The sequence below is a fragment of the Garra rufa genome, chromosome 3, assembly GCF_049309525.1.
Source record: "Garra rufa chromosome 3, GarRuf1.0, whole genome shotgun sequence".
NCBI lineage: Eukaryota > Metazoa > Chordata > Actinopteri > Cypriniformes > Cyprinidae > Garra > Garra rufa.
In genome coordinates, this window is record NC_133363.1 from 11,358,079 (window position 1) to 11,380,356 (window position 22,278).

The 22,278-nt window shown below is 35.2% G+C and overlaps 2 protein-coding genes across 5 annotated transcripts in view; one reads left to right on the forward strand and one right to left on the reverse strand.

The window, feature by feature from the left end:
• The window catches only part of pacsin3 (protein kinase C and casein kinase substrate in neurons 3), a 68,157-nt gene extending 67,435 nt beyond the window's left edge, over positions 1–722 (reverse strand). For all 3 annotated transcript variants that reach the window (XM_073835689.1, XM_073835693.1, XM_073835688.1), the window contains exon 1: positions 353–722. The gene's annotated coding sequence lies outside the window, so the exon portion shown is untranslated. The remainder of the gene's footprint in view (positions 1–352) is intronic.
• Positions 723–3,595: 2,873 nt separating this feature from the next.
• csnk1g1 (casein kinase 1, gamma 1) overlaps positions 3,596–22,278 on the forward strand; it is a 74,717-nt gene continuing 56,034 nt past the window's right edge. For both annotated transcript variants that reach the window (XM_073835695.1, XM_073835696.1), the window contains exons 1-4: positions 3,596–3,745; positions 12,694–13,010; positions 15,651–15,691; positions 15,907–15,976. In XM_073835695.1, coding sequence (XP_073691796.1) covers positions 12,830–13,010; positions 15,651–15,691; positions 15,907–15,976 — 292 coding nt within the window. In that variant the 5' untranslated portion in view covers positions 3,596–3,745; positions 12,694–12,829. The remainder of the gene's footprint in view (positions 3,746–12,693; positions 13,011–15,650; positions 15,692–15,906; positions 15,977–22,278) is intronic.

A 22,278-nucleotide genomic window follows, 5' to 3' on the forward strand; every position in this document is an offset into this window, starting at 1 on the left:
ATTTGATTTTAATCACAATACAGGTAATCTTAGTAGTCTACAGACGTTATCCCCTTTCTTCAAATAGCAAAGAGTGAAGCCTCATCAAATTTCAAGGGATTTGTATGACTGTAGTGTCAAAGGAAACGGATGTTAGACGAACTTTGGGTGGCACACAACAGGCTTACATATATTCCGCTAGATAAATACGTTACAAAACTTGTTGCGGACTTGTTTAGTCTCTTAATCATGTTGTGGCATTATATTCTACAATACCCTGGACAAATAAACCCCTCACACACATACTTGAGGCAAAAATCACCTCAGAGATAACGTTACACCGTAACCGATTCAAATACTGAAATCCACTTACTCGCTGTTTTGCTCTTATTCAGGCGAAAACAGTTATGCACTCGATGTCCCACGTCGTCAAACTCTCCCAAAGTTCCTCGATGCGATGTGAAACGGTTTATCTCCAGTACATTTACATGCAGACTGCGCTCAGAGCGAGAAAAGCGCCATGTGAATAAAAGTTGACACCGCTCAGACACCTTCCCTTTCTGCCATGGCAACCAAGCGGCGAAATAATATCTCCCATAAACATTTACCAGGAGGCAGGATCGTGGAGAAACACTTTCAACAGGTTGTTTTTAGAAAACAGGCCCATCGTCAACAGAAACTCATAGCGTTTATTCCATTTCCAGCGACAGCAGCAGGCGCGTGTGAGGAGTCTTCGCGGATGAAATTAGATGCTGGGGCTCCGCATTATGCCCATTGATCCAATTACACGAGTTAACCCTTTCAGGTTCAAACAACTAACGGAGGAATATTTTGTGTACTTATAAATGTAAGGTTTTATATACTTGTGTTTTCCCACCTTAGAAAATGCTGCTCTCATTACAATGTGAAAATTAAAGTACTAAAGATAAATAATATGTGAGGATTTTAGTAGTAAAAATAAGAGCAACAGCGCCATCTGTAGGCTGAGAAGACGATATTCATTCGTTTTTAATGTCATTTCTAATCAGAACCATCTTTTCGACAGAAGCTCAGTGCGTAATGCGATATACATGTAAACAGATAAACCAAGTCTTAAAAGCTGTTGAACTTTTACAGTTATTGCCGTATACAGCAGGTCATGTTGTCACACTATATGGGGGTAAGTTGTCACAACAAAGCCTGCCAGTAAACAGCCTACTATTTTTCAGATTAGTGTAAATATTAAATCTAACATAAAACATGTAAAAGGTACAAAAACTGTCATAAAGATATTGTTTATTATGAGTAATCAAACATGTATCTGTGATAATATTTTAAACACATGACAACCTGATCCTATCTGGCATTTATGAGGGGAAAAAAAGCCATTGTCCATTCCGTAATAGCCTACGCTTAAAATTCAGTTTTATAAATGACACACACTTGACAACGTATTAAAATCAATAGGCTATTTCATAGATCACTTATAGCAACATATGTAAAATATACCAGCTAACCAATTTTACATACAATAAATACATATAATTTTTTTTAAATAGGTACACTACCAGTCAAAAAGTTTTTGGACAGTAAGATTTTTAATGTTTTTTTTTTTTTTTTAATTCTCATCTGCATTTATTTGATCCAAAATAGCAAAAGCAGTAATACTGTGAAATATTGTTACTATTTAAAATAGCTGCTTTCTATTTGAATATATTTTAAAATGTAATTTAATTATAAAAAAACAATTATTTACCAATGATGCTTTAAATTGATCAAAAGTGATGATAAAGACATTTATAATGTTACAAATGATTTCTATTTGAGATAAATGCTGTTCTTCTGAACTTTCTATTCATCAAAGAAACCTGGAAAAATCTACTCAGCTGTTTTCAACATAATAATAATAATAATAATAATAATAATAATAATAATAATAATAATAATAATAATAATAATAATTAAATGTTTTTTGAGCAGCAAATCGGGATATTAGAATGATTTCTGAAGGATCATGTGACTTCAGTAATGATAATAAAAATTCAGCTGTAAAATCACAGGAATAAATTACATTTTAAAATATATTCAAACAGAAAATATAAGCTATTTTAAATAGTAAAAATATTTCAAAATTGTACTATTTTTGCTGTACTTTAGATCAAATAAATGCAGGCTTGGTAAGCAGAAGAGATTTTTTAAATATCTTATATATGTTTTAAATATGTTATCAATCAGTATGTTAAATTGTTTGTCATTTCTTATCATTTACAACAAATCCACCAGGAGGTGCTACACACAGCATTATAACTTGTAGCGTAGCCTATTCAATCACCAATAAAAGTCTGTAACGTTTGGATATCTTCATGTATTGTCTCCAGCTATTTATAGCAGCATACCAGAAATGTAGCAGAAAATGGGACTAATGAGATTAACTGGAGGCAACAGTTTATGAATTAATCATCCCAGTGTAGTTTATCACAGCAGCACTGCAAGAACTATATGTTTGTAAGTTCATATGCATGCCTAAATGTTAAGATGTCAGTTAAATTACTTAAATGTGATGCTTATTATAATCGCTCTTCTTATTTTAGGAATGATACATATTACACAATACAATTAATTGCAGTGTTAAGTGTAAACAGACCGTGCATGTCTATTTGTTAGGCTTTATTGTAATTGTTTATTATGCTAATGATGATGAGGATTACCTCACTTGCTAAATTCAAATATCTTATGAACGCCTCAGGAGTATGCTTTTTTGCTTAGTGGGTCATAGTCCTTTTTATATAATACATGGGATGAAAATATAATATAAAATGAACAATTTGTAAAACCATAAATTATATCATATAATCATTTACTCAGTTTTAATTTGATAAAACTATAACATTTATTTAAACACATGTCAGTTTTACATATTTTACTATGTCGGTTTGTGCGTAATTGAAACTTCAAACATGGAAAAGTTAACTAATTTATTACGAAATATTTAAGATTATTTCCTTGTTTGTTCTTCATTTATTTATATATATAAAAATATTATTTCCTCCTGTGCCCTCAGTATTTGCATTTTTATCTTGGTAGTCTTTCGTAAATCCTTTTAGTTAGCAAATGACAGGTCCTAAATAAGATGCATTTTTGCCAGAAAGCAACATAGCAACACAGATTTCGTGAATTATTTGTTGTTTTGTCGCGTTGGATGTATCTTATAAATGTATCTCATCCTTTTTAGACGAACTGCATGCGCAGAAATTATTTTATAAAAGTGTCATGAAATGGTGTTACGATGATTTCTTGTTAACATCCTCATGTTAGCTCTGTTACTCAGCTCTGTAATGAGAAATGGCTAACTTTAGATCTTTATTTCATCCTGTTAGGTTGCATCCTGTTAAGCCTCCTGTTCATTTTCTCGCCACTGTGTAAAAGCTGTATTTAATAAAGCTTGTTAATAGAACATATATATGGAAGTCTGCTGTACTTTTTTATAGAAACGACAACACAGACATATTGTTTAAGAATGACAGAAATCAAAAATGTATTGCGTAGAGTAATGACCCTAGTGCTCGCGGGGACTTTTGTTTTGAAATCTCCTTAGAGTCCGAGAGCGGAAGTCATTTGGCGACAGCGAAAGGTTCACGTTACTTGCAGGAACACTAAAGAAAGGAGGAAAAGCGGGTAGCGGATATCAACACTGATTTTATTCAGAAAAGGTGTCATACAATCTGCAGACGCTGGTATCTCAGTATTCATCTCCCCCCTGAAGCCTCTGGCGAAGTTCATCGTGGAAGTGAGTGAAAGAAATAAAGCTGCTATAGCTAACGAGCTAAAGGTGTTTGTCAAGCTGTTAGCTCCATTAGTTCATATTGGTTAGCTGACGGGTAATCCTGCCTATAATTAACGGTAATCTTGATTGATCGATTGAGGCTGTGATCTGTATTCAGTGTTTGAACAATAACTGCGCATCTCGACTCGCCCTGTGGCTCATATTAGCGACAGAAATGAATAACTTCATGTTTCTGTTCGCTGTTTAGATGAGATATGCATCGATATGTGACCAGCTCGATTGATTATCAACAAAGCAGTTAAATATATTGTTGCTCTGGATAGCTGGCAGGTGATGTGTGAAATATCGTGTTCCTTCTTCCTGTTAAGGGCTGAAAACATTGAACATTGAGGCTTCTGGCCCGCAGCAGGATGGAAAGCTCATTCAATGTCGTGAGAAGGCTTTATTTATTTATTTACTGTGTGTTTTTATTTACGTGTATTTTAATTTATCAAATACACGGATATAGGTGGTGTTTAATATTTAAAGTTCTTTATTTTTTATTTAAAATTTTTATTCTTTGTATTTTTATTTATTATTTTTGTTGAAGGCTTTTGTCTTCACTGGGGAGCTATTAGAGAATCCATTACACAGGTCTGAGACTCTGGTCTTTGTAGAAAGATACGTATAAAACGCTAGCTCACCTCTGTCAGTGTTGCTTTTTCTGTCTGGTACAAAAACCAAAAGATTGACTGCCTTAGTTGCCGCTCGTTTTATTTGCATCTTTTTATCCAGACAATTGTGGCTGTCAGTCAAACATAAGTACCTGACACCTTTTTGTTTCTCACTGAAACAATGTTTGGATCAACATGAGATTAACTAAGAGATTATTCTGAATTATGGCAGAATTTCTTTTTTGGGTGAACTGTTCTTTTAATAATTGTATTTAATAATCATACGTGACACATCAGTGGCTGTGTATCCATTCATTGATTGTTAATTTTGTAGGCCTTGCTCAGGAATGTTAAAAGTGTTTGCTGATACAATTCGAATGCTTCTGTATAATCAGATTGTTTATTGTTTCCTAAATAAGTAAATGTAGGTTGTAACAGGTGGTGCTTGTTGGTTGCTTATTTGCAATTGCTTATGGCTAATTTATGCCTACTGGCATCAAAGATATCTATAATATAATAGATACCTAATTATATAGTTTAATAATCATTCCATTTCTACAAAATTAAGAAAGTCCACACCTATGTACTATACAACTATAACGGCACAAAGGAATGTTTTTTTTTTTTTTTTTCTTCAGCTGATAAAAACATTGACTGCCGATCAGAATCCACCTAACTTTAAAGCCGTGTTCACATTAATAAACATTATAATGACATAACGATAATGACGCAGAGGAACGATTTGGTTGTATTCAATTCCAAACTTTTTTTTTTCTCCAGCTGATCAACAATAAAGCATTGATTTTAAAGGCCTGCTCACATCAAGAATAACCGTAAGGATAAATTGTATTAATATTTACATTAGCATCCGCATTTTAAGGATTAGTTCAGAACAAAAATGTACAAATAATGTATTTACCCCCTTGTCATCCAAGATCTTCAAGTCTTTCTTTCTTCAGTCGGGAAGAAATTCAGTTTTTTGAGGAAAACATTTCAGGATTTTTCTCCATATAATGGACATGTATGGTGCCCCCAAGTTTGACCTTCCAAAATGCAGTTTAAACATAGAATCGTTAAAGAAGAAGGGTCTTATCTAGCGAAAATATCTTTTATTTGTGAAACAAATTGATAATTTATATACATTTTAACCTCAAATGCTCATCTTGTCTCGTTTCTGCGATGCGTTGTCTGTGTGATCCGGGTCAATACAGTTAGGGTATGTTGAAAAACTCCCATCTCGTTTCTTCCCCAACTTTAAAATCATCCTACATCGCTGCAGAAGTACCGCCCAAGTGTTTACAAAGTGAACATTCAAAGTAGATCAAACGGCCTTTACAAAAAAAGGTAAAACAGCGATGTAGGACAATTTTGAAGTTGAAGACGAAAATGAAATGGGAGTTTTTCGACATGCCCTAACTGTATTGACCCGGATCACACAGACTACGCATGCGCATCACAAAGACGAGACAAGATGTGCATTTGAGGTTAAAAAGTATATAAATTGTCAGTCTGTTTCGTAAATAATTGATTGTTTCGCTAGATGAGACCCTTCTTCCTCGGCTGGGATTGTTTACTGCCCTTTGATGCTGCATTTAAACTGCATTTTGGAAGTTCAAACTTGGGGGCACCAAAGAAGTCTACTATAGTATATAGAGAGAAATCCTGAAATATTTTCCTCAAAAAACATAATTTCTTCACGACTGAAGAAAGAAAGACATGAACATCTTGGATGACAAGGGGGTGAGTACATAATCTGTAAATTTTTGTTCTCAAAGTGAACTAATCTTAAATCTTTTAAGGACGATAATGTTCTGCTATTACATTTATGTTGTCTGCTGCTTTAACACTTGAGCAGTTGGGTGGATTTTGATTGGCTGTCAATGTTTTTATTGTTCCTGAAGTGATTCAAACTAAAGAGTGTTTTCACGACGCGTCATCAGTCGGCCATATTGGCGGCACTGAATGTAAATAATGCCACTGAACCGAATGGAGCTAGCATATTTTGCTGATTATTGCTTCTGAAAAATGGTCAGTTATTGCCATGTTTTGGGCTGTACTAATTGGTAAAAACAGTACTATAGACTCACTCAAAGAGGAGTGCAAAAAACTGTCTCAAGGAACAAAATGCATTTGTGGTTGGCCAAACTGAACCAGGATTTCCAGGGCAAGAATCTTGACAACATTTGAGTTTGTTCTTATAATTTCCGGTAAAGTAGGCCAAGGTGAAATTATTATGCTAATATACATTAATTAAAACTGCTTGTAAGTATCTTTACCACCTATTAAATTTAGTTTGTCAAGCTATTGTGCCCTTTCCCGCTTACTAAGTCCTTCTCTATATGATTTAGCAGCTTCCACATTTTGTATTCCATGGTTTAGACGGCATAAATTAGCGGAACAACGTATTCAGTAGTAGGGCTGCACGATTTTGTGAGGCGCGTTTAGTCAATGAAGCCGGTACTTTGATTAGTAGTAAATCTCCATCACGTGCGTTCGGCAATTAATACACAGAGGCGTAAATCACTGACAAGCTACGCCAAATCGCGCTCAAAATCGAATGTGATTTTGAGCACGATTTGGCGTAGCTTGTCAGTGATTAACGTCTCTGTGTATTAATTGCCGCTCCAGCTGAACGCACGTGATGGAGATTTACTACTAATCAAAGTACCGGCTTCATTGACTAAACACGCCTCACAACATCGTGCGATTAATCGTGCAGCCCTATTCAGTAGTACGTTAATCATGCAGTCCATGCTGTTGTTTACATCCGAGTATCGCCAGTATAGCTGTGCATCATATGGGTAACTGACCAAATTGTGGCGTAAGTGCAAACCTCTGTATAGATGTGGTTTGGAGTGTGGACTTACCTAATTCTTAAAGAATTTGAATTATTATTAAAACTTCATAGTTATCGTTACATCATTAGTTATTGCAAACTGGCTGTAAAGCGCTTGAGAATTTAAAATGGCGGATGACGTAACTGCAGCATGTGATTATAAACAACACCTTATCATCTGTTGGTGTGGACGCTAATAAAGTTATCATAGTTATCGTTCTTGGTTTGAATTGGCCTTACATCAATGTTTCTGTGTTGTATTGAGATTCACTGATTTTTGACTTAACCATTGATTTTGAATGTCAACATTGAAGGTTTTCGCCTCGGTGATCACCCCCAAAGCACAGAGTGTGCTGTCTTACTCAGGGATTCAGGGAAGCACTTCCTCACTGGTTGTGTCACAATAGGAATCCCTCCCTGATGCCCGGCTTCCTCCTGAGCTAATCTCTTTTCAAAAGGTTAATGATTTGAGATGAGACATCTAATGGATACAGCATATTGCATTAGTGCTGCATCACCGATAATCGCAAATAATGATGCCACAGGCATTAGAAATACGTCAAACGTATGCACATTTGTGGGCTTATATTTAGTATAATTCCAACCGCTACTGTTTAGCATGGCTGTGATGTGGTTGACATGAGGAACAATAGATCTGTGTCTCATATAGGTCACTTAGAAGCACTTCAATCTTTTTGTTTAAGCTTCATTTATCAAAATAAACTTCTCTTATGAAAAATGAGATGAAGCTTAAGGCTCCTCAGTAGGTCTTGCGGTTAAATTGTCATGTTTTGTGTTGGGTTTTATGTCGCAACAGCTGCTTTTGATTGAGCAGTAGTTTGGTGTTGTGACTTATGATTTTTTTTGTGCGCAGTTGTTTTTTGCTTTTTAAGTTTGGAAGTGACCCATATCTGTCATCCGTGAACAGACCTGCATGTGCACATTTATCAAAACAACATCATGTGCTCTGCCTGCGTGCACACATGATGACAAAAAGCACCGTATTTGCTGGATAGTCCCTCATGTATAGCGAATTATAAGCCTAAAATTGTTTTTTTTTTTAAACCAAAACACTGTTAAAGTTAGGGCTGTCCCCGACTATGAATTTTCATAGTCGAATCAGAATTTTCGAATCTTTCTATAGTCGACCGATAGTCGAATCATCTAGGCCTATGTGTGTGTGTGAATGGGTTGAAAGATGCACGACATTATAGTCAGCAGGAGGGTAAAACAATTTTTATTTTATTTTACACACTGCACACAGCAACAACTTTTAATAAAGCGACCAAAACTGCCTTCCAACTGACAGACGAACTTATTTAGGTTTAAATAAAAACACAGAACGCGTCTTTTAGTTCTAAAAACGCGAGGCGCACAGCACTGCCTTTTTTGCTAAGCAACGACCAAAACAGCTGTCCTGTCAGTCAAATCAAAGGATCATAGCGCGAACGCTCTAAAATCTTAGTTTTTTGCTGTTAAGTAAACTGTCATATTAGCAGAAACCCTAAATAATACAGCTCCTGATTACCCACGATAGACACCAAATGTTTCTCCTCCATTTCTTGCAGTCTCCGGACTTTTTAAGCGACGGTAAACTTTCGCCATCACAACAGAAGACCCGCGTCTCCATTCATTCGATTGGACAATGGAAAAGAACGTGAATGACGTTGGGCGTTTTTCCGCTCAGAGTTGATTTTTTTTTTTTTTTTTTTTTTTTTTTGAACTTCAGGCGCTCAGAGCGCTCCTGCAAAAACGCGAGGCGCAGCAGGCGGCGAAAACGCGAGGCACCGCGGGGGCGCATAAACAGAGCGCAGAACGCTCACTGCCAGTGCCAACAGAAAACCATTCAAAAAAGGCTCCTCCAAATTTATTATTTATTACCTATTTATTGAACGCTTCTTTCTTTTCACTTTTGTTTTTACTGCATTATCATAATCAAAGGCTGTATATAGCTTAATATAACCGTACAAAATCAGTAGTTCTGTGTGCAATTTGACATTGAGCTCCCCCATATTGCCAAAATGGTATGATGCTCGTTTCACCCGCGAAGATTCGACTGTGAGATCGGTGGTCGAATCAGGCTCCGCATATCGATGCATCGAATCTTCGACTATTCGGGGACAGCCCTAGTTAAAGTTATTAAAATTAAGTAAATAAGTTTTAGTGTACATTTGTAGTACATTTTACTCAGTGTGCTGTTTATTGTTATGTTCTCTGGTGATAAAGTGACAAAAAGCCGACTCTCAATATTGCATCTAAACTAATTGTTACTTTAGCAGTGTTTCCCCTACCATTATCTTAGGGGGGTGCCCCGCCCCCCTTGAATGTCAAGTTCATTTTATTTTTGATATAGCGTCAGATCACAATAGAAGTCATTAAGGTTATCTTTCCTATAGAACAGGGCTATACATTGTTCTTTTATTAAACAAACTAAATTGCCTTGTGTTATTTATCTTATTTACACGAAGGCATGTCATTTCTGTCTTTACATGATCGCGTGTTTACAATGTCTCATCTGTGAAAACACAGACGGGATCGCGGACTCCATTCATAAAAACCGAATCTACTATAGCGCGAAATGCCACGTAAATTCGTCGATTTTTGGATTAATAAATCAAAAGTTGGTCTGTTACTTCATTCAAATCGCGATATGGACTAGTGTCTGTGAAAACTGAAATGCAAAAAGACCGTTTCAATATGAATCCTGCATGCTCCGTTTGCCTCTGTATGTATGAATGGTGGAGACGCGCTTTTACTACACGCATTTACTGAAGCACACGTGACGCTCCCGCTAATTTTGGGCATTTGCATCTCGCATGAACAGATAAACTCAATATCCAAAGCTGCTGTGAGTGTCACTTTTACCGTTTCATTTGAGAAAACTAGCATCATAACATGCTGTACACACACAGAAACTTCAAGGCAACCTGTCAAAATAAAAGTAACATGTAACAGAACATTAATCTTGTATTACTTTTGTACAGTATAATGTAGTTGTTTATATATTCCTATTTAAATAATTGACATGAAACAATATATATGATAAAAATAAATATAACAAGATTAACCACTTAATTGTAGAAAAAATACTACAATTATTATTTAAATGTTAAATTATTATTATTTATTGATTTTAACAGTAAACCTCTGTTTGTTTGCCAAAAATTAAAAGGGTTTATTTTTCATTTGATTAAAAATAAATAAATGTTTATACTTTTAATTTGATTATGAGAAAAAATAATACACACAAGAATTAAAAAAAAAAAAAAAAAGCAAAAGTTGGTAGAGCCCTATTGTTCAAAATGTTAAAATAGAGAGTTTTGGACTTATTTTTCCACTGAATAAGTCTATAATAATGTTTTCGTTATTTCACAAAGTAGGGTAAAGTACCGGGAAAAAAAAGTAACGTTGGCTACCGGCACCCAACCCCCTAAGCCCCCCCCCCCCCCAACACTGGAAACCTAGGGGAAACACTGTTTAGCATTCTTTTTGTTCACTGTGATGTTTGTCCGCACTGCTGACATGTTTACCTGCTGTAGGTTATCAATTTTTGTGTACAAAATATATGCTAACACAGTCAAAACGCTTCATTGGAATAAAACGCTACAGTTTTGATCAATAATTTCGCCAAGTTTTTTGGCTGCCGAGCTAATGCTGTAAGATTGTGACATTTTTCTGTACGATTTCTCTTAAAACGTTATCGACATTAAGGTCAACACTGAAAACTATAAAGTGTTTTCACGATGCATCATCAATCAGCCATATTGGAAGCACTGAGTGTAAACAATGCCACTGAACCAAACGAAACTTGTATATTTTGCTGATTATTGCTGTTGAAAATAGTCAATTATTGTCATGTTTTGGGTTGTACTAATCGGTCAGACTGGGAGAAAGATTTGAAGTACTATAGACTGGCAAAAATTAAAACAAATCAAAGAGAAGAGTGGAAAAAAACTATGAGAGGAGCAAAAGGCGTTTGTGGTTGGCCAAACTGAACCAGGATTTCCAGAGCAAGAATCTTGACAACATTCGTGTTTGTTCGTATTTCCGGTCAGTTTGAAATATTAGGCTAAATATTTTAATCAAGACTGTTGGTATGTATCTTTACCACCTTTATTTGTCAAAATATTGCACCCTTTCCTGCTTACTAAGTCCTTTTCTATATGATTTAACAGCTTCCATACATTTTTTCCATGGTTTAGACAGCATAAATTAGCAGAACAACATATTTAGTAGTACATTAACTGTGCAATCCATGCTGTTGTTTACATCCGAGTATTGCTTATATGGCCAGATCATGACCAAATGTGTCATACTATTTACTTTCTTAACGGAGAAGTTCACTTCCAGAGCAAAAATGTACAGATAATGTACTCACCCTCTTGTCATCCAAGATATTGATGTCTTTCTTTATTTCTCCATATAGTGGATTTCTATGGTGCCCCGAGTTTGAACTTCCAAAATGCAGTTTAAATGCGACTTCAAACAAGAAAATAAGATGAGAGTTTTCCAACATATCCTAACTGTCTTGAACCCGAAAAACAGTTCAGGCAGAGCAAGACAATATGAGCGTTTGAAGTTAAAAAGTATATAAATTGTAATAAACAAAAAAACAATCGTTTCGCAACTTTCGCTAGATAAGACCCTTCTTCCTCAGCTGGGATTGTTTCCAACCGTGTTTGGGATCGTTTGAAGCCGCATTTAAACTGCATTTTTGAAGTTGAAACTCGGGGCACCATATAAACCCACAGTATGGCTAAAAATCCTGAAATGTTTTCCTCAAACGTAATTTCTGTACGACTGAAAAAAGAAAGACATGAAAATCTTTGATGACAAAGTGTACATTATCTGTAAATTTGTTTTAAAAGTGAACATTTCTGATGTTATTGTGGACAATTAATCTGTGCCCAAAAGTATTTTTCAAATCTAAATATAATGCCTTCAAAAATTGTCATGATAATAATTAGAAAAATATTACAGTCCCAGTTAATTACAAATGCTGCTATTGTTAATGGCACAATGTAGATCAGGTTTGCTATTCTAAGAAAAGGCTAAATATTGGCCGATATATTTAGCATCATACATTTGCTCTCACTGTCTGCCAAGTGTGATGTGGATGATTGTATAATTAGAAGGGAAATTGGCTGATTTTTATCTGTTGCTGACCAATTATTCCACCCCTGGATGAAGCCTGTTTCCGACAAATACTCGCTGGTAAAATGTAATTTCTTTAGCTGTGGCGCTATAGATTTTCCAGAGGTGAACCATTGAACTGAATTTTGACATTGGCATTCAGACTGAAATATTTCAGCTTTTGTGAACTTGTTTTAGTAAGAGAACATTGATTTCATGATGTTTTACTTGATGTAATGAAGAAGTAATGTCATTTTAACACTCTGTTATTGTTTCCGAGGTGTAATGGTGTTCAAAACATACTCAGATCGAATGTTTCCTTTCCTCAGTGTGCTGGCAGCAGTGACTGGTTCAGCGGCAGCGGTGCCAACAGCAGTCGTCCCATGAGTTTTCTTTTGGCCTGAGCTGTCTGCTTTAGGCTCCGGCCTGGTTCGTCTGGATCTCTGTGCCTCCGGCGCCACAGTCATGGATCACCCCAGAGAGAAGGAGGGCGAGAGGCCGGTAAGGAGTGGTAAAGTGGCCCAGGGGCGCAGCGGGCACTCGCGGCCCTCCAGCTCCTCCACGTCCTCTGGGGTCCTTATGGTTGGACCAAACTTCAGAGTTGGCAAGAAGATCGGCTGTGGCAACTTTGGAGAGCTGAAGCTCGGTAAGAGAAGCCATTAGTGTATTAATTGCTCACAAAAGTCTCGATGGAGCAGCTAGGGGTGAAGTTCTTTGCTTAAAGGTGCTAAGCAGGAGTGAATCTCAGGAGCTCTGGAGTTCCTCGGTCACCATCATTAGTCAGTCCACTGGGGGACGCTGACTTGAGTCATGGGAAAGGTCCTTAAAGCTGAAGTGTGTAATATGTGCATTGCTAGTGGCAACAAATTGTATTGCAAAAATAATGTTGTCACAACCCTCCCTGATCGGTTAGTTGAACAAACAGATTGGTTGAGTAGACCTGTTTGGGGATGTGATGTTTAAACAAACAGAAAACTGCACACTTGCCTTTTGGAAAAGACTCAAGCCTGGTCTGCACAACATAGCATGAATATAGCAATATTAGCCTAATAATATATAATGTTTTTTTGAGTTTTATTGAAAGCAGATAATACAAGTGCCTTTTTTTTTTTTTTTTTTGCTTTTTCTTCAAATATTGTACACTCTATGCTGGGTCTTTTTAATCTCTTGTCTGTTAATCATTTCTTCTGTAAAATTAATACCATATCACTTTCCTTGTGATTTTTACCTACAATATTTTTGTAGTATTTCAGTCATATGTCACCATATTGATTGGTAATGGTTGCTGTCCAATGGCATTAATATATGAAGAATTGCAGAATTTCTGAAAATTGTAACCTTGAAATACATTTATAAAATTGATGACACATTTTGTAGATTTTGGAACTGAAACAAAAGGGAACCACCACTTCTGTTAATCGACTGGTGTTCTGCTGATAGTAATTGCTCTAGTAAGGGCAGTGCATTGCTCATGTCATGAAGCATTTAAAGAGCTGTTGTCCTAAAGTGATCAGTCTAGAACCAACCTGGATCATGTCTTCCATTTCTATACCTTCACATTCTTGTCAAAATCTCTGTTAGATTTTCTCTATAATGCTAAATTTACACTGCAAAGATGGTGCAGAGATGCTTTTGAAGTGGAATTTGGGTCTTTACACAAACTGTTCAATGCTGCTCAGTGGTTGCATAAATGCATTTAAACTGCTGTTACAACTGTATTCATTCACTAGGTGTTGAAGGTATAATTTAGGCCTAATGTTTTATTTTGCTTTGCATCTTTTCACTGAATTTTAAGCAGGTACAGAGCAGCATTAAAGGGTTAGTTCACCCTAAAATGAAAATAAGCCCACGATTTATTCCCCCTCAAAGCATCGTGTATATGACTGACTTTCTTCAGTCTGAGTTGTATATAAACTCTTCAAAGCTTTATAATTGTGGCGGGTGTTTCTGTTTAAACAGTCCACAAGAAGTCCAATAAAGTGCATCCATCCATAATAAAAAGTGCTCCATGTGGCTCTGGGGGGTGAATAAAGGCCTCCTGTAGTGAATCAATGTGTTTTTGTACGAAAAATACCCGTATTTAAAACGTAAGAATTACTTTTTTCTGTCTTGCGCCAACTGTCATATGTGCAAGCCGCTTTGTAGTACGTATACGTTGCGCATGTGTGGCTAATCTTGCAAAAACTTATGTTTACAGGAGCAAAGGAAGCAAAGTCTTTTCCTTAGTTTAGCAAAGAAAAACCAGTCTCCTCTTGTATCAAAATCCTCCAACATTTTTCTTTACAAATCCTCCTTTTGTACTTCTAAATCATAACCAATGCACCCACCCACTGCCATTATAAAGCTCGGAAGAGCCAGGATCATTTTAAAATAAATCTGATTGGATTTGACTGAAAGAAGAAAGTCATATACACCTAGGATGCCTTGAGGTTGAGTACATCATAGGCTAATTTTGAAAATGAGAAGTCATTAATTGTTCACCCTCGTGTTGTTCTTGTAAGATCTTTATCTTCGAAGCACAGATTAAGATTATTTTAAAGAAATCTTAAAGTTTTCTGACCCTCCATAGACAGAAACAGAACTGACACGTTCAAGGCCCAGAAAGGTAGTAAGGACATCAATAAAATAGTCCTTGTGACATCAGTGGTTCAACCTTAATTTTCTGAAGCTACAGGAATACTTTGTGCACAAAGAAAACAAAAATAAGACTTAACCTTGTTCTCTGTTCTGTGTCAGTTTTCGACGCACATTTATGAGAGTACCACGACACATTTGTGTGGTACTACTGACATTCTGATGTCATTGTACTCTCGTGAACGCGTCAAGTGACACTAAAGAGATTAAATTGTTGAATAAAGTCGTTTTTTTTTCTTTTTTACTCACAAAAAGGATTCTTATAGCTTTATAAAATTAAGGTTGAACACTGATGTCACATGGATTTTATTGATTCTATTTTAATGATGTCCTTACTACCTTTCTGGGCCTTGAACCGGTCAGTTGCGATGTTGTCTATACAGGGTCAGACTCAGAAAGCTCTCGGATTTCATCAAAAAGATCTTAACTTGGTCTTACAGGTTTGGAACGACATGAGGGTGAATAATGACAGAATTTTCATTTTTGGTCGGTGAACTAAATCTTTAACTCAGCTCTGTAAAGATGACTTGATAAAGGCAGAAATCCAATAAATGAAAATATAAGTTTTGGCCAAAATGTCAGTATTGTTGTATAGTTAAGCAGTCTAATTTCAATTGCAGTTGCTCACCCTTTTCGTGTTTTGCTTTTTTAGGAAAGAATCTCTATACAAATGAGTACGTTGCAATAAAGTTGGTGAGTACATTTCTATTTATTATTTTCTACCCAGTGATTATAACAGCAGACTCTATCTAATATATTTTAGACAAGAAACCCACAAGAATGTTAAAACTTGCATGTGTGGGAATGAATGTGTTGTTGGCTGGAATATTTGTATATTGTGAATGAGCTTAATATGAACACATACAAGGGTTTTAATTGAATCTTTGTTTTTTCTGCCACTCCTAAAGGAACCTGTGAAATCGAGGGCCCCACAGCTACATTTGGAGTACCGGTTCTACAAAACATTAGGCAGTGCAGGTAAGGTTATCATCGGCACCAGCACTGCTGTACCCTGCATTTACCTTCTTTGTTTACTTAGATCATATTCATTTCATGTGTTTCAATGTGTCGTGTTTCATATTTTTGCATTCACATCAGAGTGTTTGCTCATTGTATCTCATCTACCTTTAGCCTTAATCTTCATATCCAGGTGCATGACTTTGTTTATGCTGCGAGTAGGCTTTGTGACAGGGATTTACGGTTATTTATTTATTTTTTGCTTTGAAGCCTGCAGTTTCCAAGCAGGTTTTGTAAGAATGTTTCCTTTGTATTGGATTGAGGATTTTTTTCCCCTCTGGAGTATCTGACATGTTGAGTCATAGCTTCAGTTTTGATCTTGCAGAATGGTTTGTTTTACTACTTGAGCTTAGGCCTGAAAAAAATGTAAAAGAAATGAAAATGTACTCACTCGCTACAAAATGTATGTGTTGTCTCACCTACCAGTGGTTGATTATTAGAGAAAACTTGTCAGCAGTGATTAGATCATGTTAAAATATATTTAGTCCCTCTGACAAAGAAATTCTTCAGCGGTTTTCCATTGTATATTTGCCTCACAAAAATGTCAAACCCATTGTGATGTTGTTCCTTATAATTTTCATCTCTTTCGTAGGCTGTTTGTACTTCATTGTTTTGATTCCTTTTTTTTTTCTCCCCAACAATTTTCAAGTGTGTTTAAGGCACAAATGGAGAAGATATAATGTCATCCAACATTTGAGTTTCCATCCATGTCTTTTCATGCTAATTTTAAAAGGTTGCATGAAAAAATGCTGAATGGAAACATGGATACATTTCCCTATGATGGAAAAACCCATTCAACAAATAGATCACAAGTCATATATGTGACCCTGGACCACAAAACCAGTCATAAGGTTAAATTTCACAAAACTGAGATTTATACATAATATGAATGCTCAATAAATAAGCTTTCTATTGATGTATAGTTTGTTAGGATAGGACAATATTTGTCCGAGATACATCTATTTGAAAATCTGGAATCTAAGGGTGCAAAAAAATCAAAATACTGAGAAAATCACCTTTAAAGTTGTCCAAATTAAGTTCTTAACAATGCATATTACTAATCAAAAATTACATTTTGATAGGTTTACAGTAGGAGTTTTACAAAAAATCTTAATGTAACATGATCTTTACTTAATTTCCTAATGATTTTTGACATAAAAGAAAAATCAATAATTTTGACCCATACAATGTATTTTTGGCTATTGCTACAAATATACCCCAGCGACTTAAGACTTAAGGTTTTGTGGTCCAGGGTCACATATAAGAATAATTAAATGATACGAAAATGTAAATGAAGTAATTTATTGCATAGCATACTATAATAAATGTTGTATCTACTGTAATGAGTTTTAAATAAGTAACTTATTTTAATTTAAATAAAAAATATACAATTTTAATATACAAAAAAATATACAAAAGACTAATAATATATTCACCCCATGTCATCCAAGATATGCATGTCTTTCTTTTTTTAGTTTTTTGAGGAAAACATTCCAGGATTTTTCTCCATGAAGTGGACTTCAGTGGCGCTCAAGGGATTGAATGTTAAAATGTAGTTTCAAAGCAGCTTCAAAGGGGTCTAAGGAATAAGGGTCTTATCTAGCTAAATGATTGGTAATTTTCTTTAAAAAATATATATTTATACACTTTTTAACCACAAATGTTCAGCTTGTCTAGATCTGCAATGTGCATACATACTCTGCAGTACAGTTCAAAACAGTTAGGGCATGTCGAAAAACTTCCATATCATTTTCTACTCCAACTTGTTTTGTAAAGGGTCTTTGACTCTCCTTGGACGTTCACTTTGTAAACACTGGGTCGTAGGGACGGGATGATTCACCTACCTCCCAGTTCAATACTATGACGATACTTGTGTGCTGATATACGATATCTATTGCAAATTTTTTTTTTTAAGGAATTTCAATTCTACAAATATTGCGATTCGATATTGCTATTAGGGCTGGGACGATACGCTAGTCTGTCGATTCAAATGTACAACAAAATGAGTAGAAAAATTACAATTTAACAATTTTATATTATTCTTTACTACAGAATGTTTATTCATGCTTTTCATCTGCAAGGACTAATAGTTCTCTTTGCATCTGTATGTAAATATATGCCATTTTAACCTCAAAGCTATTAGACTGCTCTGCTATAGATCATAGGTTGCTCAGTGGGTTTGGTTTGGTTTGGCAGTGGTTCCACTCGATATCTTTTAGCTTCTTTTAGATGGATACCATATTGAAGCAAGACTCAAACTAGGGCTGGGCGATTAATCGAAAAGTAATCGAAATCGACATTCAGAACCTATAATCGATCAAATTTTTCCAGGTCAATTATTTCAATTACTTTCCCTTTAAAAACACTACTGCATGTGGAGTCACGTGACCCCGCTCCGTTACGTTACGTTATTCCGCCGACATGTCGATGGAGAGCTTAAGCAGTATTTATACAGTAAAAAGTATTTACAGGATATACAAGAGTAATTTTATTTAGAAGAGATACTGCTTATTTTCTACTTTTAATATTTATTATTTTATAAATTTATTTTGTTTCCAAAAGTGCAAGTTATTTATTTTCACTAATTTAAGAAAAATGTGACTTTTCGTTTTAAGCAATGTGTGCTTTAATTTCAGTTGTTCAACACTGATGTTCAATAAATAATCATAGATAGTAGATAGTTTGTGCACCCTTCATTCAAAAATCTCTCACTTGTAATATGTGAGCATATTTACTGTACAAAACTTGTCAGTGAACTATGAGGGCAAAAAAATAAATATTATTTAAATATAATTAAATATAATTTTATTAATGAATAAAATAATCGTTCATTAATCCTAATCGGGTTAAAATGTTCAATTAATCGAGATTTTGATTTTAGGCCAAATCGCCCAGCCCTAACTCAAACTAGTGGTAAAATATTCATCTGCTTGTGCAGTGGCTGTTTTGATCTCTTCACACTGCACTTTGATTCAGGAAGTGGCAGCTTGGGTGTCACAGAGCAGCGTGATGATGGTGTTACCCTGGTGACATAACGCAAATGCTCTGTTTAATGTCTGGATGATGACAGGCCGGGGGTGTGGCCTCAGACGCTCCACTTGAGATTCACACGCAGTCATTCCTCAGTCAACATCTCATATGAGTGTATTAGCATAAGATATATACTCAGCAGCAGCTGCGTCAGCAAGACGGTTCCTTGTCACGTATAGCCAGTTTAGTGTGTTTGCTTTTAATAGATTGCTTGCTAGATAGAATTTTCATTATCATCTGAGGGGGCGTTTAGAATGCAGTGCTGAGTAGATGTGGGTGTCAGTCATTTCACAGGGGTCATGCTAACAAGGACATTTTGAGATCTTCCAGAGCTTTTTAAAGCATAGATTTTGGGACATGGTACATATTGTTCTCATACTGGTTTCTAAGGTCTGGACAAGCTTTACAAAAGATCTTACGTAAATGAAATATGACTCTGGACCACAAAACCAGTTGTAAGTAGCACAGATAAATTTGTAGCAATAGCCACAATACATTGTGAGGGGCAAAATGAGCGATTTTTCTTTTATGCCAAAAATTATTAGGATATTAAGTAAAGATCATGTTCCATAAAGGTATTTTGTAAATTTTCTACCATAAATATATCAAAACTTGATTTTTGATTAGTAAATGCATTGCTTGGACAACTTTAATTCCGATTTTCTCAATATTTTGAATTTTTGCAACCCCAGATTTTCAAATAGTTGTATCTCGGCCAAATATTGTCCTGTCCTAACAAACCATAAATCAATGGAAAGCTTTACATCAATTTCAAAAATGTACCCTTATGACTGGTTTTGTGGTCCAGGGACACAAATTAATATTTAACAGAATTATATTAGTAAAAAAGCACTGATTGAATATTACTCTTACGCTGGCTAGACTGAATTTACATTGAGATCCGTTTTTATCTGCCGTTTTTCTTTATAGAAATGTATTTATGCAGTGACACGATACTGATTTGCTGTGTCCGCGGTTTTTATTCAAGGCAAATGCTTCTTTGCTTCTCACAGTCAAGCAAACTGAGAAGAGCCTCATTTGACAGCCATTACAACTGATTATATTAGTGTATGTGAACGGAACTGTTACTCACGTACATTACTGTGAACTCTGTAATTGCATCTGGAATATTCTGAATCAATACATAAATTAAATGGGAAGTTAGTGGCATTAATTAATCTAATGTAGGTGTTCTTAGGACTGGTTTGAAAAATGGGTGAAAAGACACAAGGTTTTGAGTTTAAAAGCTATTATGAATAATAAATAATATTAACAATATAAAAAAATTGTCCTGGCTCTTCCAAGCTTTATAATGGCAGTAAATGGCCACTGAGATTTTGAAATCCAATAAAGTGCATCCACCCCTCATAAAAAGTACTCCACACAACTCCGGAGGGTTAATAAAGGCCTTCTGAAACTAATCAATGCATTGTGTTAGAAAAATATCCATATTTAAAGCTTTATTAACCATAATCTCCAGCTTCTGCGAACTGTTGTACATGTTAAGTAATAAAACAATTTGATTTCTTGCTTTTGATACTTTATTTGAACTAATTAGTATTGTCTCATTGCTATTATATATGCATTTTAAGTCATTTTAACGGCTGTTGTTCTCTTATATTTACATTTTATTATCACAAAAAAGCCTTAGTATAATTATAAGGCCCTATGAAATCTGTTTTATTACAAATTTTTTTATTTCTAATTTTCTTTTTATTATCAGAAAACCTTTGTAGTTAAGTTTCACAGTTTTATCTTTACCAAATTATGTTCCATTACTTTTCTAGATTCCATTTTAATGGTTCCATTATCCAAAAAAAAAAAAAAAAAAAAAAAAATATATATATATATATATATATATATATGTATATATGTGTGTGTATGTGTGACCCTGGACCACAAAACCAGTCTTAAGTCGCTGGGGTATATTTGTAGCAATAGCCAAAAATACTTTGTATGGGTCAAAATTATTGATTTTTCTTTTATGTCAAAAATTGTTAGGAAATTAAGTAAAGATCATGTCCCATGAAGATTTTTTGTAAAATTCCAACTGTAAACATATCAAAATGTAATTTTTGATTAGTAATATGCATTGTTAAGAACTTAATTTGGACAACTTTAAAGGTGATTTTCTCAGTATTTTGATTTTTTTGCACCCTTAGATTTCAGATTTTCAAATAAATGTATCTCGGCCAAATATTGTCCTATCCTAACAAACCATACATCAATTGAAAGCTTATTTATTGAGCTTTCATAGGATGTATATATCTCAGTTTTGTAAAAATTTAACCTTATGACTGGTTTTGTGGTCCAGGGTCACAGATAGATAGATAGATAGATAGATAGATAGATAGATAGATAGATAGATAATATTTTTTTAATATATATAAAATTTAAGGGAGAAAGTCATTTAAATTAATCGATAAATTAGTTGATAGATTAATCTATATAAAAGTAGTCATTAGTGGCAGCCCTAGAGATTACGATTCATAAAGTTTTAAATAAGGATATTTTTCTTTCAAAAATGCGTCGGTTCACTGTAAAAGGCCTTTATTAACCCCCTGGAGCTGTGTGGAGTACTGTTTATGATGGATGGATACACTTTATTCGACTTTGCAATCGCAGTGAATGGGTGTTGAGATTTCGAAGCGTGGAAGAGCCAGGACATTTGTTAATATAACTCTGATTGTATTTGTCTAAAATAAGAAAGTCATATACACCTAGGATTCCTTGAGGGTAAGTAAATCAAGGGGTAATATTGATTTTTGGGTAAACTATCCCTTTAACTTGAGCACCATGTTTTTAGAGTGACGTGTCGTGCACAAAATGCAAGCTCAGTGGTTACACACATCCATCTAGTGGCGTTTACATAGAAAAACAATAGAAAAGCAGTGCAGCAGATTTGATCAGAAGTGTACATTCCTACCTGTCTGTGTAAAAATGAAATTATGGTAAACATTGGCCTTCTTATATTTCAAGTAGAAGTCAAGCGGATGTGTTTGTAATGATATATGTAGTTCAGGGGTGTGTTGGACCAGAGGAGACAGGAAAAGGGTGGCAGCAGCAGCTGATCAATAATTCAGCACACAGCACAGCGAGCATCTATATGAGCATCTCAGTAAAGCTGTGTGTAAGCCTACTTGTCTGCCGCTCTGCTGGTTTGAGCAGAGATGTCTGTGCAAGCGCTTTGAGTCTTTCTGCTGTGTATAAGTCGTCTTCCTGTGCCGTATCTG